Source organism: Notamacropus eugenii, chromosome 7 (genome assembly GCF_028372415.1).
Source record: "Notamacropus eugenii isolate mMacEug1 chromosome 7, mMacEug1.pri_v2, whole genome shotgun sequence".
NCBI classification, from domain to species: Eukaryota; Metazoa; Chordata; class Mammalia; order Diprotodontia; family Macropodidae; genus Notamacropus; species Notamacropus eugenii.
The window spans coordinates 81,062,087-81,079,508 of NC_092878.1; the positions used below are offsets into that span (position 1 = coordinate 81,062,087).

Here is a 17,422-nt window from a genome sequence, read left to right on the forward strand (position 1 = left end):
GAAATTCACTTTCAATTTAAACTGCCTTGTTTTACTCAAAGCTCTACTCAAGCATCACTTTACATATGAAGCCTCTTTCAATGTCTCTAGCTTCTAGTACCCTTCCCCAAAAAGCTTTTTAACCTTGTATTAATATTAGGAAAATTGTAGATATTCTTATCAATATACCCTTTGCCTCTCCTGGTAGAATATCAGCTCCTGAGGGCAGGGAACTATTGAATTTTTGTCTTTGCATATCCAGTGCCTGGTAACTGAATGGGTACTTAATAAATGATTAATAGATAGTAGCTGACTGATAAATTAATAAACATTTAGTCTTTCACCACCTTTCTGAAATAATGGACCATGTTGATGAAATGCCTTTTTCAAATAATTCACCATTTTATTGTTAGCCTAAAAGGTCATTTAAAAAATGATAGTAAGGTCTTGCTATTCTGTCCTTGAGGAGCTTCCCCTGAACTTGTCTACTACCTAAATATTTCTTTCTTTCTTTAAAGAAGCAGATTTCTCAAGCCACTTTAGGCAGAGACTCCTATAATCCATTCCTATAAAATGCCATGCATAGATTCCCATAATCCACTTTTCCTAAATCTCAATTTTCCTAAATGATTTTAGAAGCATGCAATTATTTTGAAGGAAGTCCTACTTAATATTCATATAAAATTCTCAATTTGGCTCTATAGACAAGTCCATTTTCAGGTTATCAAAGTTCTTCTGAAGAAAAAAGAAAAAGAAAAATGACAGCTGGCTTAAATCCAGTATTTCTCATACTTTTCTAATATTAGTCATGATGCTCAAAGTGACATGCACTATAGAGAAGGTGCTTTATCTAGATAGTAGAAGATACTGGATATCTGGAAGCTTCCTTGATCTTTTATAGAAAGCCAGGCAACAAGATTAGCAACCCAAATCCAAATATGGGAGATCATATGACAAAACTTTTACAATCTGGTCCATAGGTTCCCAAAGTGACCAATAGCACCCGCTGGTGGCCACTGTGATGATCCAGGGGGGTAGTAGCCTCTGGTGCAATTAAGTAGTGTTGAATAAAAATAAGGAGGCAGTAGAAGCATAAAGAAAAAAGAGAAGAAAATGTTTAAAAATCATTTGTACATGTTTCATCTGTGGTGTAACAGAGTTAAAGTTGGAGTGATTATGTTATTTCCCAAATAAACACACAAGTCTATGCACAGGTCTTAACAAGCAAGTGTGGGCAGTGAAACATGTTGTAAGGAAGTCCAGCATGCATTGGCAGGAATATGTGCATATAATATGATACGATATGGTTACATGATATAATATTGCATCATGAACATTTCAATGCAGGAAAAAATTTACAATAAATTATTTAAATTTAAGATGTCATTTTTTTTGAAAAGTTACATATATTTCTTGAAATGGTGCAAATTTTTTAAAAAATTAAAAGTTTAAAGAAAGTAGATTTCCAGAGGATGCTGAGTAATTGTTTTTTTTTTTAAAGAGGGCAGTAGGCCAAATAAATTTGGGAATCACTGATCTAGTGAGATGCATTCATTTTGCAATTGTTTATGCACATAGAAAATGCTGTCATTTGGGGTCTTCTTAAACTTTGTCTCACTAAGTTATTTGAAAGACAATCTTGATGACAATATTGGTTTCCCTTCCAACCAGGTCCAGGGAACCATCTTTCCAGCTCCAAATTTCAATCCTGTCATGGATGCTCAAATGATAGGGGGAGCCCTTCAAGGATTTGGTAAGCTTTATATATTGACTTTTGCCTTTCTATTTCAATGTTATTTGTTTTTAATTTAAGTATTTTTAAAGATGAAATAGTGTGAAAAATTGCAAAAAAGACGAGAGAGAATGAGTCAGGAAAGTTAAATAAGGACAGAAAGGGAAGAAGAGAGAGCAAAGTTGAGAGAGAATAAAAAGCAAGGAAGTAGGCAACAGAAAAGAATGTAGAGTCCACAGGACAATCAAGTTTTTAAACTTTTTAAATATTGTGTTGGCAGTTAAGTGGTACAGTGGATATAGTACAGGGCCTGCAGTCAGGAAGAATCATCTTCCTGAGTTCAAATCTGAGCTATATGACCCTGGGCAAGTCATTTTTTGCTATTTGCCTTAATTTCTTCATCTTTAAAATGAAGTGGAGAAAGAAAAGGCAAACCACTCCAGCATCTTTGCCAAGAAAACCCCAAATAGGGTCAGATACAACTGAATAACAACTAAAGACCGTGTACTCCAGATAAAGAAACTGGGAGCCAGAAAGATTTGTCTGAGATAATTCATGTAAGTATTCAAATCTAGATCCTCTGATTTTAGGTCCACTATTCTTTCTAGTACACTAGTCTGATTCAGAGTTTTAAAAGGCAGTATTGTGACAGGCACAGGATCTGTGATTTCATGGTATATAGAATTCTAAGATGAAAAAATTCCCTCTATCAGAGCAGATCAGCACCCTCTATTGGGTAAGCATAGACTCTTAACCTTTTTATGTCCTAGACCCATTTGAAAGTCTGGTGAAGTTTATGGACCCTTCTTAGAAAAAAAAAAAAAAGGTTTTAAATAATTGAAGGAAATGTTAAATTTCAGTTAAAGATTAGTGAAAATAAAGATGTATTTTTCTTCCTATTCAAGTCAAGTTAACCATCCCCTGAAATCACTGCATAAACCCCGAACGTGGGGGGGGTCAGGGGTTGGGAAATGTCTTGGTGAGAGTCATACAGCAAGTATGTGTCGAGAGTTGGGACCTTAACACAAATCCTCCAGTCATTTCTCTGTTGTTATAAAGAAGACCCCATACTTAGCTCTGAAAACTGATTCTCAAAGCTTCTTTATTGGAAAGGTTGAACAGCATTCTCCTCCAATTCCTGAGAAGCAGGGACATTTCTGTAAGAAAGGAGAGTACACCAAATACAGAAGCAAGGGCAGGCTTTATAGGGCTAATAATCCTAACTCCTCCCTTCTGGATCAGGATTGGCTCTAATCCTTCCAGGCTACAATCTTCCTTTCCCATGCTTCCCCTTCACAACTCTGATTATCTGCTATCACTTAAAGCCAGGAGGAGTTTTAACCCTGTGCAAACAGAATTCCTTCTTTTGTTTCCCTCGCTATCCACTGCACAATACTGTCTCTAAAACAGTTGGTTTAAGGAAATAATGGAAAAGGAATTTTTTAAAAATTAGATGTCTTCTAAATAATGAAACAAATTTTATATAAAGTGTCTTTTATACACCTATGTGCTCCTTTAAATGGATCTGGTTTTTTGATGGCCATTAGCTTTAAGGCAATAAACTGTATGCATTTAGCCAGACTGCCTTTTTCTTAACCAAACTTTCAGGTTGACAGGAAGAAGTTGGCTTTTATTGTTTCTGTCTTAAGTGACAACAAAAATGACTTTAATTGTACCCTCTAAAAAACTGTCTTAGAAATTTGCAAAGTTGTTGTGTTTTTCAAAATATCAATTATTGGAAAAAATATAAAGACAAAATGACAAAACGTTATAGATTGATTTTCTCCCCCTTAGGAAGGCAGTAGTTTCAGACTATAGATCAGAAAAATCTATTTTTTTTCACTGAGGCATTTTTTTCCTACTTTACCATGTACTTTCTACTTGACGTTGAGGTTATGGTCAGAATACGGATTCTTTTTGACTGCCACACTTATTTGCTTTTCCTTGAACTTTTGAGTCAGAGGTCTCAGGAATGCTTCTGTCTTTAATCTTCTGATAATTACTTCAATTTGAATAGATAATAAGATGTGCCTGAGGGGGTGAGTGAAAGACAAGCTTGGGTACGGTGGTATTGTACTTAAGTATTTGCTAATAGAATATGTTTACATTCAGCCAAAGTAAGCTCACAGAAGCAAAGCAATTAGTAACTGTTATCCCCTTCCTCCTTTTTCAAATTTTTTTAAATTCTTTAATTTTTAAGTTTAAAAATTTAAATTTCTTAAACCAATTTCTTAAATTTCTTTAAAACCAAATAAGATGGGTTTTTATATATACAAAGCAGAATAGAAAGAGAAGACCATATATGTGTTCCTTATTGTTCTATTTGTAATCTGTGCATTTTTTTGTAACTTTCTTTTTGTTAGCTTTTTGTTTATTATGCTAATCCTACAATCTCTTCTCAAATTCTTCCCTCCCCCACTCAAAGAAAGAAAATATAACTCTTGTATCAGATATGAATAGTTAAGTAAAACAGGTCCCCACAGAGGCCACCTCCAAACATACACATATCATTCTGCACCATGAATCTATTCCCTCTTTGTCAGCAGTAAGTTACATGTTATATAATTGGTCCTTTAAAATCATGGATGGCCTTTGAGTGCAAAGATCAGAGCTCTTCAGTCTTTCAAAACTGTTTTCCTTCATGATGATTTCATTATTGCATAAAATGTTTCTCCTGGTTCAGCTTACTGTACCTTGCATCAGTTTATACAAGTCTTTCCAGGACCATTAGAATCAGTTTTCACTGAATGATACTGGCTGACAGGGTTGGAACCTTACTCCTGATTTTGAGTCTATATGCAAGTTATCCTTTCCACTGTGCCATGCAGCAGCTTCTTAATATTAAAAATGAATAAATAAATAAAATAAATGATGGCCAGGGATGAATTTAAAACGTTGCATATATCTAACAAGCCTATTTATTTTCAAAGATTCACTTAAACTAGTCCCTATGAAAGTATCTACTTTGAATCAGATCTCAAAAGATTAAAATGGCAGTTTAATCAGTATACCTTTGCCATATAAACTCCACCTCTGTTGGAAATTTAAATATAAATACAAACCTAAACTCTAGTTGACTGCCCTTAAGATACCACTGAACCCATACATTCTACATGATTATTTGTCACTATCCTATAGAGAAATGAAAACTACACAAGAATAGCAAATATTATTGATATGTATTGGTCTTCTAGAAGGTGTCTCTGAGAGTTTGGTGGCTTCCACATTTTAAAAGGGTGTAGAGTCTCTATAGAGGCTCTAGGTCCACAGGTAAGAGTCAAAATATTGATTAAAATATTAGAATATTGTAGACATTACTTAGCTAGAAATATCCATTGACTTAAAGATGGTAACGGTCTAGGGGTACTATGGAATGCAAGGGTTACAGGACAGGGGTCTACTGCAAAAGGATTGACCACTCAAGCCTTTCAGTCAAAGTAGGGAGTTTATTTGTAATGCCATTAAAACAAGCCTAAATTCCTAGTGAATCTGCCCAGTTAATTGGGGCAAAACTGATATTTTTATAGGGAAAAAGATTATGGGAAGATTTGGATGCAATTAAAAAGTGGCAAATAGCCTGAGGTGATTCAGAGGTAGCAGAAAAAGGGATCTAGATGGGATTAAGGAGTGGGAAGTAGCTTGGGGTGGTCAGGAGATAACAGAAAATGAAGAGCTAGGCTGGGTTGGGGGGCCCACAATGAAAGGACATTTGAAAGATAATACTGGGATGAGTCCAGTGCCTCAGGCAAATGCCAGGGATCTGGGTTCTGTGGCTGAGTTCCTAAAATTAATGGGGAAGTTCAAGGGTGGGGAGGTCCACACTCCACACCCCATCATTCCCCCTCAAACAAATGTGAACCCAAATATTTTGGGTTAAGAGGTGAAGATCTCAGTTTCTGAAACTGCTTACTGCTAAAAAGGGTTGTCTTGCTTTCCCTGCTTCTCTGAATCCTACTCAAGGGGTCAGACTTCAGAACCTGGGCTGATGCCAGGTCCAGTGGGCTGGAGACCTAAGACTCGGTTGGAGGTTGGTATATAGCCTGAGCAGACATCTGGAAGCTGATGGCCCCAGACCCTAGAGGAGAAACCCTGGCAAGGAGGTTAAGTTAACAAGGACCTAACAGGCACAAAAGAAATACAATCAGAAGGGGAATAAGAATAAGAGCTAGTGCCAAGCCTAGAGGCCTGTATTGGGCTACCCGAGTCTTTCCTACCTGTCCCAGGTCTTCGGCTGGCCACGCCGGATGCACATATGACAGAAAGGACGTTCCAGAGTCGAACAGGGGTTGAGCTTTATTCCAGGGAATCGGTTACAAGTGCAGGGGGTAGGTCTTCCTTAGGAGGAAGAGGGGGAGATTTCCTAAGGAGGCTAAGCTTAAGGGATTGGAAGTAGAAGTACAAGCGGGGAGAGAGGGGGAGGGGAGAGAGGAAAGAAAAGAAGCGGAGCCTTACTGTCCTCTTGGCTCCACACGTGCTAAGAGAGCTTTTAGGCTTCCTTAATCCTACTTAATCTTCAGCCACACAGTTTGCATCTCAATACCATGCTGTTAGGTAACTAGGTGTGCTCCAATCCGGGACGACCTCGAGGGCAGGGAGACTCCACCCATCAGGTATCTCCGGGGGAGAGGCGGAAATACCCGAGCTAGCCGAGCTAGCTCAGTCTGACCTTCTGGAACCCCCGCTGTTCATGGAGGGCCTCGTAAGACTCTAAGATTTAGAAGTCCCACTTGTACCCGCCCGAGACCGTCCACACGGAATTGAGCTTCCAGTCCCAACAAGCTAGTATGGAAAGGAACCAGGATTTCCATGAAGAAGATGATTTGGGGGCACTGAGGTATTGGGGGGTTTCTTACATTGAACTAAGCTTTTCCAAGATACTTTCAATGAATCTCTATCTGCCCAGAGTTGTTTATGTATATACAAGAGGTGTTTGCTAGAGCACAAATTCCATGATAGAGGCACGCAGGTAGTCTAGGACTATAATATAGTATACTATAATAGTAGGACTATTCTCTTATCTAGGACCACCTTTGATTGGGAATCAAAAGATTGATGGATTTCCCAGAGACCATAAGCTGTCTCATTTACTAGCTAGCAAATGGTCCCTATAACGTCAGAAAGAATGAATTCATTTTTGTAGGTGGCCATACGAGCGCATGAGATACTCTTCTCCCTTTTTAAGGAACCAGAGGACATTTCCCCAGAATCCACACTTTGCCCTTTTCAAGTTAGAGACCCTGGGCTATGTGGCATTGAAAATGGAAAAGTGGGGTCCTAAAAATCCAAAGTCCTTGAAAGCTGTTGGGGTCTTGCCATGTGGTGGCATTTCGTTTCACCTCTTCTCCAGAATTTTTGTCACTTGGTTCACCAATCACACAAAAGAAGGTATAGTCTTTAGGGGAGCAGATGGGACAAGTTCATAAGAGGCTGTGAGTAGGAATCCCGAGGATCAGAATGGTTGCCTATTAAATTCCCTCTCTAAAGAAGTATCTTTAAGAGAGCTATAGGAGTGTTGTAACTGGAAGGGGCTGTAGCACTGTGACAACTTAGAAGGAACGCTTAAAAAGGAGGAGCCTACTGGGAGAGTAGGGGGAGAGGTAGGAAATGCTCCCTCAGTACAATTGGTATAGCTGACTGATAAAAAGTTCTGGAGACACTTGTCACTAGTCTTATCTGCACTAGTAGTACTGGTTAAAAGACCAGCAGAAATTTTTACAAGGCTTCCCTCAACAGGGATATTAACCTGTCCAGTGGCTGTGAAGCTTGTCTCCCAAGTAAAGGTAAAGGAATATTCAATATTCCCCTGCAGAGAAGCAAGGTGTGGAGATGATGAGAGTAGCCCATACAGGAGAGACCAATATAAATGGAGTGCCAAAAATCTCTGAAGAAATGCTGAGGAGGGGGGCATTTGGAAAGATGGCATGTGGTAGGAGATGAGAGCTACCTTCTGGGTGTAAGTGGCATACTCAAGAATCTTTGACTCCCCCTCTTGGAATCACCTTCCCCCTGGCCTAATGAGTTTAATTAGAGAGTTATCCTTCCACTTGAGGAGACCAAGTGTGCTTGAGGTATCAAGGATGAGGAGGAAAAGATTTAGCATTATCTTTGTCAGCTCAGAGGGAAAGGATTCCAAGAGGGAGAGAAAAGGCAACTTCTCTGGGGGGAATTTAAAATGTTTAAAACAAGACCAAAACACAAAAGGCAAAGGGAAAATATAATTTCACCTCTTTTTATCCACCTGTCCACTGGAGGGCACCAGGGTCTTTCTAAACAGTAGCTTGAGGTCCTGTAAGTGTTCACAAGTATATTCTGCAGTCTCTGGGTGGGGAAGGGATGGGGATGTGGGGGAGGCAACCAGTAGTTTAATCCTAGAGTTATGAGTCTAGCTGGGGAGGCCCTCCAGTTCACTACCCTTGGGCTGGTGAGTATGAGTTGGTAGGGATCTTCCAGTTGACATCTAAATGTTTAAATAAACCCAATCTCCAGGTTGCATGGGAGCAGGACACTCCTTTTCACTGCCAAGAGATTTTAGGAAGATGTTTATTGACATATTCTGTTAGGGCATTCCTGACTGCTCATAAATGAGTTGCAAACTGGGTGATCAAATGCTGTTCTGAGTCTGTCGAGGATGTTCAAAGATAAGAGTTCAAAGGAGCAAGTTTGATATTTTCCCTAGATGGACTCTGAGCAGCCCAGTTGAAAGATTCTTAATCCATTCTTCTCTGGTTTCTATGCAAGTTTAGTAAGGATCCCTTTAAGGGTATGATTCATTTTCTCTACTTTACCAGAGGACTTTGGATTCCAAGTGGAGGTGGTAAGTGTTTTAAGTGTCTTTGCCACAGACTGGGCTGTGAAATAAAAAACCAGGCCATTATCCCCCTGCAAGGAGCTAGGCAAGTCAAAAAGAGGTAAAATTTGCTTTAATAGGAACTTTGATAACTCTTGAACCTTTTCAGTTCTGCAAAGAGAAGTTTCTGACCACTTAGTAAAGGTATCAACAAAAACCAGTCAGTTTGAAATCTCTGCATGGGGGCATATGTATAAAGTCTATCTGCCAGTCTTCATCTGGGTATGTATCTCTCCTCTGAACAGGTTTTAAAAGAGGGGAAGGTTTGACTGATCTTTCAGGATTCACCTGGGCACAAGTTGGGCGACCCCAACAGACTTGTCCGATGGTTTATCTAAGCTTATTGCCAATGGGCTTCATCAGAGAGTGGAGGGCATTCTTCCCCAGGTGTGTGGCCTGGTATAAACCAAAAAGAAGCTTACATTGGCTTTCCTCTGGGATAAAAAATTGGTCTGAGGGTGTCTGAAACTCCCCAGAGGCAGAGTATTCCTTTTCTTTATCAAGGGCCTGTTCTTGGGGGCTGTAGAAGGTGTGAAGGGATCAAAGAGCTGTGGGAGTCAAGAAGTCAGTATAGTTAACTGGCAGGCAGTATTCTTAGTTTCAGAGTCTGCCACAAGATTTCCCATGGCCTGATCCATTTCCCCTTTCTGGTGGCCTTTGCAAAAAATAACAACTATCTCAGATGACTTTCTAACAGCCTGGAGGAGATGTGAAATATCCTGGATATGTTTGATAGGGGAGGTTTTTTGCTGTCAGATATGCCCTTTCTTTCCAAATTGCTCCATGGGCAGGTAGAATGTAGAAAGCATATTTTGAATCAGCAAAAACATTTACTCTTTTATTTTCCCTCAGCTCTAGAGTTCTGGCTTGTGGGCAGAGGTCCCAAGGTTACAGGGGTTTGACCTCTCTGGTGTGGTAGATGCTGACTTCTGAATACCCAGCTCTCATAACCCCTTGTTCAATAACGTTTGACTCATCTGTGTACCACACTGCTTCAGGGTTCGGGAGAGGAAAATCTTTTAGATCAGATCAGATCAACTGGCAAATACACAGTCCAAGATCCCATCAAAATCATGAACCAGGGCATCTAAGTGGGCACTGTCTGAGGGTTGCTGGGTTGAGTATATAGTAAAGAATTAGGTCAGGGGTATCTAAAAGCAAGGCTTGATATTTGATGAGCCTACCACTAGCCAGCCACTGATGGCCCTTTGCTTCCAGGATAGTCTGAACTTAGTGGGGAGTCAGAACTTCCAGAACTTGGCCAAGTGTAAGTTTTAGAGCCTTCTTCAATTAGAATAGCAGTCCTGCCTGAAGGCAAGAACACCATCTGGCAGCCAAAGATAAACAGGCAACTGGCCTGGATTAGAACTCCCCAAAACCTGTTTTCTCCTTTCATCAACATATAGAGTAAAAGATTTTCTAACGTAGGAGTAGTGGTCTATTTAGTTTTCAGTCTCAAAAGCTTTAGCCTGGTCAGGGTCCCACTCTAGAGGGAATGAGTCAGGGCCTTGAATGCAGCTATAGAGGTCATTAGCAAAAAGACCAAAATTAAGAATTCAGAGTCTACAAAATCCAGTCCTACCTAGAAAAGGGAGAAGTTGCTTCTTAGTGGCTGAACAGGGATAGACAAGATTGCCCTTTTCCTCTATGAGGTTAAGGGAGCAAGAGATGGGTGTTAGTTCATGGCCCAGAAATTTATAGTTTGTCTTGTTACTTGGTCTGTGTTCAAAGGTACCCTATAGCCTCAAGCACCAAGAAAGTAAGAGCTCCTGTGACAGCAGTCAAGGAAGCCTCCTGGGTGGGGCTACAAATAAGAATGTCTTCCACATACTGAATTAAGTTACTGTCTGCTAGTTCCAGGTCCCTTAAATCTCTTCCCCTGTCCTGGCCAAATAAATGAGGCTATCCCCAAAAAGCTTGGGGCAAACTGTCCATGTTAACTGACATGGATTTGATTTCTCAGTAGGGGACAGACCATTGGTTACCCCCAGGGATCTGAGTGAGTATATTATATGGATTGGGAACTATGGGGTATATGGGAATAATAGCTTTGTTAACAGCCCTGAGATCTTGAACCATGTAGTATTCCTCTTTAGGCTTTATAGGAAGGTTAGGGGTATTACATGGTGACTGGAAAGAAATGAGGATTTTATACTCAAGAAATTTTTCAGTCAATGGTTTTAGTGCCTTCCTGATCACAGGCTTAATTTAATATTAGCAATAATGGGGGAACACATTAGGGTCTTGGGAGGCAAACAATGTCTGAGATGGCATGAGTAGATTGTCCAGGAATTTCCTAATCTCAAATAATTGGTTCAACTGTCTCCCACACTTCCAGGAGAAGATGGTAACATCTGGTGAACAGAGGAAAAAGGGAGATGGGAGGCCTAACTGGAGAAAATTGGCCCAATTTCACCATCAGGTCCTTCCCTACAAGAGTGCAGGGCAAGAGGAGAGGATAAAGAAAGAGTGTTCAAACAACAGGTAGGGGAGGTACTAGGTCATACAACATCCCTAAGTTTCCTCTTCAATGCCCATGACTCAATGGGTTGAGGAGAGAGTAGAACCAGAGTAGTTGGTTAAAATTGAGAATGTAGCCCCCATACTGATGATAAAGCAGGTAACCTTACCTTCAACCTCAATTTTTACCCAGGGCTCACTGAGAAAGATGGAGAAAGTGGGAGCACTGCCAAGCCCCAACACCCCTCCCCCATTTCAAGTTTTGAGAAGACTGAATGACAGGGTACTGGGGTTGGGGGTTCCATGACTTCTCCAGCCTCAGGGACAATCCTTCCTCCAATGTCCCTCCTGGTCACATCTAGAGCACTGTCCTGGAGGCATCAGTCTTTGGGGCTTCCTCAGAGAAGTGGGGTAGGCATGCCATTGAAGTACACTCCTTGGACCAGTGGCCTTCCTTGTGGCATTGAAAGCAGGTTTCCCCATTGCCCAAGTCACCAGGAGTGCCATCAGGCCTTTTCCTAGCCATGACAGTGGCCCAGCATTGAGTCTGTTCTCTTCTCTAGCCCTTTCCCTGCATTCTCTCTCCTCTGCTGCAACTAGGTCTCTGTTGTTAAAGATTTCAGAGGCTGTCTCCAGTAATTGGACCTGAGGTGTTTGAGGTCCCATTGCCAATTTCTGCAGTTTTCTCTGAGTATCTGGGGCAGATTGGTTAAGGAAACACATGCCAAGGATTGCTGCCCTTTTTACAGAGAGGATCTAAATCAGTGTAGTTTTTTTTAATAGCTTCTATCAGTCAATCCTGGAAAAGGGCAGGGTTTTCCTTTTCTCCCTGAGTAATCTTCTTAGTTTTTTGAAAGTTTATTTGCTTCTGAAATCCCTTTCTTAGGCCTTCTAACAGACCAATCACCATATGGTCTCTCTTTCCCTTATCCTCACTCTTTTGATAATCCCATTCTGGGTCACTAGTGGAAACAGAAGCCATTTCAGGTTGTGGGGGTGCTGGGGGGTGCTGGGGGATGGGGAGAGTATTTCCTGGGATCAGATGTAGTCACACAGTCCTCAAGCTTCTGGGTCTGTTCCCAGATTCTTCTCTTCTCTTCAATGGTATAACAGGTGGAGAGGAGAATGTGCAAGTCTCCTCAAGAAAACTCAAATGGAGCTAAAGCCCTCAGTAAGCTTAGTGTGATCTTCAGAGTATCTGCTTAGTTTCTATTTAACCTGAGTGAGGTCTGAAATGAAGACTGGAAGGTGCACTCGTAATTGTCCCACTGGGCAAAGCAGATATTTCTCTTAGAGGGAAAAGTCCCGAAGGCATGGCGGAAAGGAGATAGGAAGTTCCATTTCTTGTGAGGGTGGTGTTGGGAAATGAGAGCTGAACTGGATTTGACTGCAAGTCTGGGGAACCTCTCAGGCAAGGGGAAGGATTAGCTCGCACTGGAAACGAGGGAGGCACCAGAGAAGGGCCTGCAGCAGGGCAGTGCCTGGGGTAGACCAGTGGCCTAGGTGCAGACTATGAGAGTTGGGTTGGGTCTGGGGCCACAATGAAAGGATAGTTGAAAGGATTACATTGGGATGAGCCTGATGCCTCAGGAAAATGCCAGGGATCTGGATTCAGGGACTAGGTTGCTAAAACTCTTGGGAAAGTTCAAGGTGGGGAAGGGTCCAGATCCCATACCCCTTCATCACCACCCCTATCTCCCCTACTTGAGTAGCTGAGATCTTGTAATCACAGAAAATGGGGGGAATGGCTACGTGAGGTTATGACAGAATGGCTATGTGAGGTTATGACAGGAATGAAAGTGGAAGTAGAGAAGGAGAAACTTGATGAGTAATGGAAACCACATGAAGATTGTCTGAAGCAGATGGGTTTGTTAGTCTCCAAAAGAGAGGATTTATCTGGGGACAAAATTTCTCCTTTCAAATATTTGGAGGTTTTTCATATTAGAAAAGGATTATAGTTGTTCTATGTGACCCTAAAGGTCAGGGCTTACTACTCAGAGTGAGCAGCTATGTACTAGCAGTAGAGAAATCAATTTCTCCCCCCATGGCTCTGTAAAAATGTTTGTTTCATTTGCTTGCTAGCAAAAAATAATAATTTGCTATTCTCCAAATATAAAAGAAACTTTACTAAAATGAATGTTTAAAGAAAAATATGAAATTCTTTTCCGAGCCTGATTTTAATAACATATGCTTATAGAGTGGGAACAAATCTGAGGGGCACTAGATACCAAAATAGCCAGAGAAGTAGAAAAAAAAAGCCATAAAAAGGGCGAGTTTGGGATTACTGGACACATATCATCTATTGTACAATTTTGCTTACAACTGTCCCAAGGAAACATATAAGTATGTAAGCCATTGCTCACCCACTCTTTTTAAGGGAAAAAGACACAAGTAATAATAAAAATACTGAAATAATAAGCAGGGATTTTTCATTTTATTTTATTTTAATGAAATCCAATATCTCCTTGTGAATACAGGATCTAATTCATATTTTTTTTCCTCTTCTTTAAAGGAAATGTAAGGATTAGTTTTTGCCAAGTATTAGGATCTGCAAAGTATAATCAGGGTTTTATAGTCATATAGATTAATGTTAACCTTAATCTTGGAATATTGTTTTGCCTCTTTTTTAGACTGCAACAAAGATATGTTGATTGATATTTTGACACAGAGCTGTAATGCACAAAGGATTATGATCGCAGAGGCATATCAAAGCATGTATGGTAAGGTACGGAACTCTATCTTTGTCCTGTCAGTTCTCCTATTACCAAGGCTACCAATTTATCATGATTTGCTTTCTCTCGCTCAGTCAGATTTGTAGAGAAGACAAATGAGGACGATAACAAGACTTTTTCCCATCACATGGAAGTTAATGATCTCTGAAATATTAGTCAGCCAGTACCCATCTGAAATCAGTCACAGTGAAAACTCCTTTACTTAATTACAAGGAACATGAGCTGTATTATGTGGGGAAACACTTTCAGTGTCTCCACCATCACAGACATTTCCTCAGTACTCTCAATGATACTATTCAAAGTAACAAGTCTTTATTAAGTACGGACTATATGTGCTAACCGTCTGATTCTAGGTGATGAGGAATATTTCCTCCTAGAAAGTTTAATTTCATTTTGAGAGCTATATATTTCAAGTTGGCTCAATTATATTAACAATTATATTGCATTAATCATTTAATTATTACATTAATTAATTATATTATGATTATATCAAAATATTGCACTACAGAGGACTCTGGGGAGATGGTAGAGTAGGTCAGAAAATTCAAGTTCTCAAAACTTTCCCCCACAAAACAGATAAAATAGCATCTTAGGGCAAACAAAGGGGGTTGGGGGTAAAAATAAAAAAGAATAGGGACAAAATAAGGGTCTTCTTGGAATATTTCCAGAAGATCTGAAGAAAAATCCCAGGATGAGGTTTGGCCCCTGTGAAGAGTAAACACCTCCAGGCCAGGATTTGGGTTAACAACAAGCAACAAAACACTTAAGCAGCATGCCCTAGGGTTAGCTAGTTGGGGAGCCTGTGTAAGCCCCAGCTACTGGAACTTTGACCCCCAGGATTTAGGGCTGAGAAGATGGAGGGAACCTCTCCTGACCAGGAATGCCAGACCCAGCTGTTTTGCTGAGAGCAGTGGGGGAGAGAAGGAACCAGCACGTGTTCTGTGAGTGCAGAAGCAGGTGCAGAATGCCCTGGTTGTGGACACTTATAGGAGGCTGGAGGTATGGCATTGGTTCTAAGATAGATGGGAGAACTGAAAATCTGGGGCAAGAGACCCCTTCCTCCATAACCATGGCTGGAGGAGATTGCAAAAATTAAGTTATTACTACAAAAAAAAAATGCACAGGCAAAGGAGAAAGTATCCAACCATAGAAAGTTATTATGGGAATAGAGAAGACTGGGGTTCATCTGCAGAGAAAGATACTGAAGCAAAGAAACCATCTTCTACCCCCAAAGAGTAATGTCAAATGGTCACCTGCCCCAAAAGAATCCATAGAAGAGCTTAAAAAATTTAAAAATCAAATGAGAGAGTTGGAGGAAAAACTTTTTTAAAAAATGAGAATAAGAATAAAAAATCCAAGAAAAACAAGAAGATTATGAAAAGAAAGTCAACCAATTGGAAAAGGAAATGCATAACCTCAAGAAAGAAAATGATACCTTGAAAATTAGAATTGGGCAATGTAAAGCAGTAAAGTTATAAAACATCAAGTAATAGTTAAACAAAATATGAAGAATGAAAAAATAGAAGAGAAAATGAAAGATCTTACAAGAAAAATTGAGAATAGATCAAGAAAACATAAGAATAACCAAACTACCTGAAAGTTATGACCAAAAAAAAGAATCTTGATACAATATAATAAATAATTAAAGAAAATTGTCCTGAAGCATTAAAACAAGGAGGGAAAGTAGAAATAGAAAAAAACATCCATCAAACATCACTTGACAGAGATCCTATAAGAAAAACTTATAGTAATATTATAGTCAAATTTAGATACACCCAACTCAAGGATAAAATATCAAAAGCAACAAGAAAAAATCAATTTAAACATGATAGTGCCACAGTTAGAATCACACAAGACCTAGGAACAATGATACTAAAGAACCACAGGTTCTTTAGAGCAAAAGAATGGGGGCTCTAGCCAGAAATATCATACCCAGCAAAGTTAAGTATAATACTGAATTTTCAAAAAAGGACATTTGATCAACTGTCAGAATTTCAAAAGTTTGCTAAAAAAAAAACATGAACTTAATAGAAGATTTGACATATAAGAGCCAGGAGTAACATAAGGTACTTAGCAAAAACTGATTACAAAGGATTCAATTAGGACAGGTCGTTTGGTGGTGTCTATGAATATGCCAGCATAATGCTCAGTCACAAAGTATAACAGATTTTCTATATAGAAGGCAGAAAAAAAGCATTTATTCAGAAAGGATTATACCAGAAAGCCAAATCTCAAAACCACAAAGCCAAATCAGTCATAGTAACCAAGAAGTCAATACACATTATCACTGTAGGAGAGAAAGGCATTTCCAAGCCTCCCCCACTGCTGGGGCCTTCCCACAAACAAACAGTCAACAACCAAGCCTAGACTGTTTGCTTGTGTCCTTCCCGGATCTGACCAGCCTGACCAACTTCCTCCTATCTTTACTCTGCCTTTCCTGTTCCACCTGTTCAGCAAGCTCCTCCTACCACATGTGACTTAGGCTTCCATGTGGTTTAAGCAGGTCACATGGACCCATTAATGAATGGGAAAAATTTTCCCATCTAAATTACCATTACAATATGTAAAATGTAAAACATATGTCTAAGATTATCATAGGAAAGATTGGGGCAGACTGATATGGCTTTAAAAAGTAAAGCAATTCTCTTAAAGGACAGTTTTAGGAACAAGTAAAAAGAGTAATTATTTTATACAAAAGAGGTATAAGAGGGAGAATCAATACAGAGGAATTAGACAAGGGAGGAAGGTGGGAAGTTCTGGCAACTTACTTTCGTGGGGAATGGGTTTAAAAAGGAACAACATGTATATATCTAGAAGAGTATAAAAGTCTTCTAAATTCAGAAGAAATAAAATGGTAAGGGAATGGGGGGAAGAGAACAGGGGAGGGATCTCTAGAGGGGAGTGTAAGGGAATCAGTTATAGGGGGCTACAGAAGGGTATTTGGAATAATGGAAGATAAGGGAAGGATCCTTCGAGGGGGTAGGCAAGAGGGCAGGTAGTGGATAGAAGTTAAGTAGAGGAGTCAGGAAGGATAAGAAATAAGAAATATACAAATATAAAATAAAGATCAGGAGTAGAATTTATTAGACAAAAAAGTAGAAGTAGCATTCATGATCTTAAACCAAGTTAAAGCTAAAATAGATTTAATCATAAAAAGAAAATAAAGAAACTACACTATGTGTCAGTCATATTACTATTGTTTTAGACTATTTAAAATATCTAAGCAGTAAAGGTTTTAATATTGCTGCAGTGAAGGAAATGACAAGTTGGTGGACTTAGAAAATTATGGAAAGACTTGGACTTATGAAGGAAGAGGTTATCCACCATCAGAGAAACAGAGGACAAATAACTATAATACGGTCTTACATAGATGCATACAAATGCATATGTCCACATATGTGTATGATTATACATATATAAGTGTATGTATATGTATGTATGTATGTGTATTTATGTATATATTTGTATATATTTACATATGTATACTTATATGTGTGTATGGGAATATATGTATATGTGTGTGTATATGTGTGTGAGGGAAGAGGGGAAGAAAGGGGGAAAAAAGAGCAAAGTACACAGCAGAAAATAAAAGAAAACTTACAAGGAAGCAAAGAAGAAATGGACAGCTCTGAACAAAATGCTTAGTATGTATTACATAGGCTTTCTTGAAAT

General features: G+C 39.5%; 1 protein-coding gene across 1 annotated transcript in view; it reads left to right on the plus strand.

Moving 5' to 3' along the window:
- ANXA10 (annexin A10) overlaps positions 1–17,422 on the plus strand; it is a 115,983-nt gene that overhangs the window by 30,794 nt on the left and 67,767 nt on the right. The window contains exons 2-3 of the mRNA XM_072625146.1: positions 1,602–1,732; positions 13,649–13,743. Of these exons, the coding sequence (XP_072481247.1) occupies positions 1,602–1,732; positions 13,649–13,743 (226 nt within the window). The remainder of the gene's footprint in view (positions 1–1,601; positions 1,733–13,648; positions 13,744–17,422) is intronic.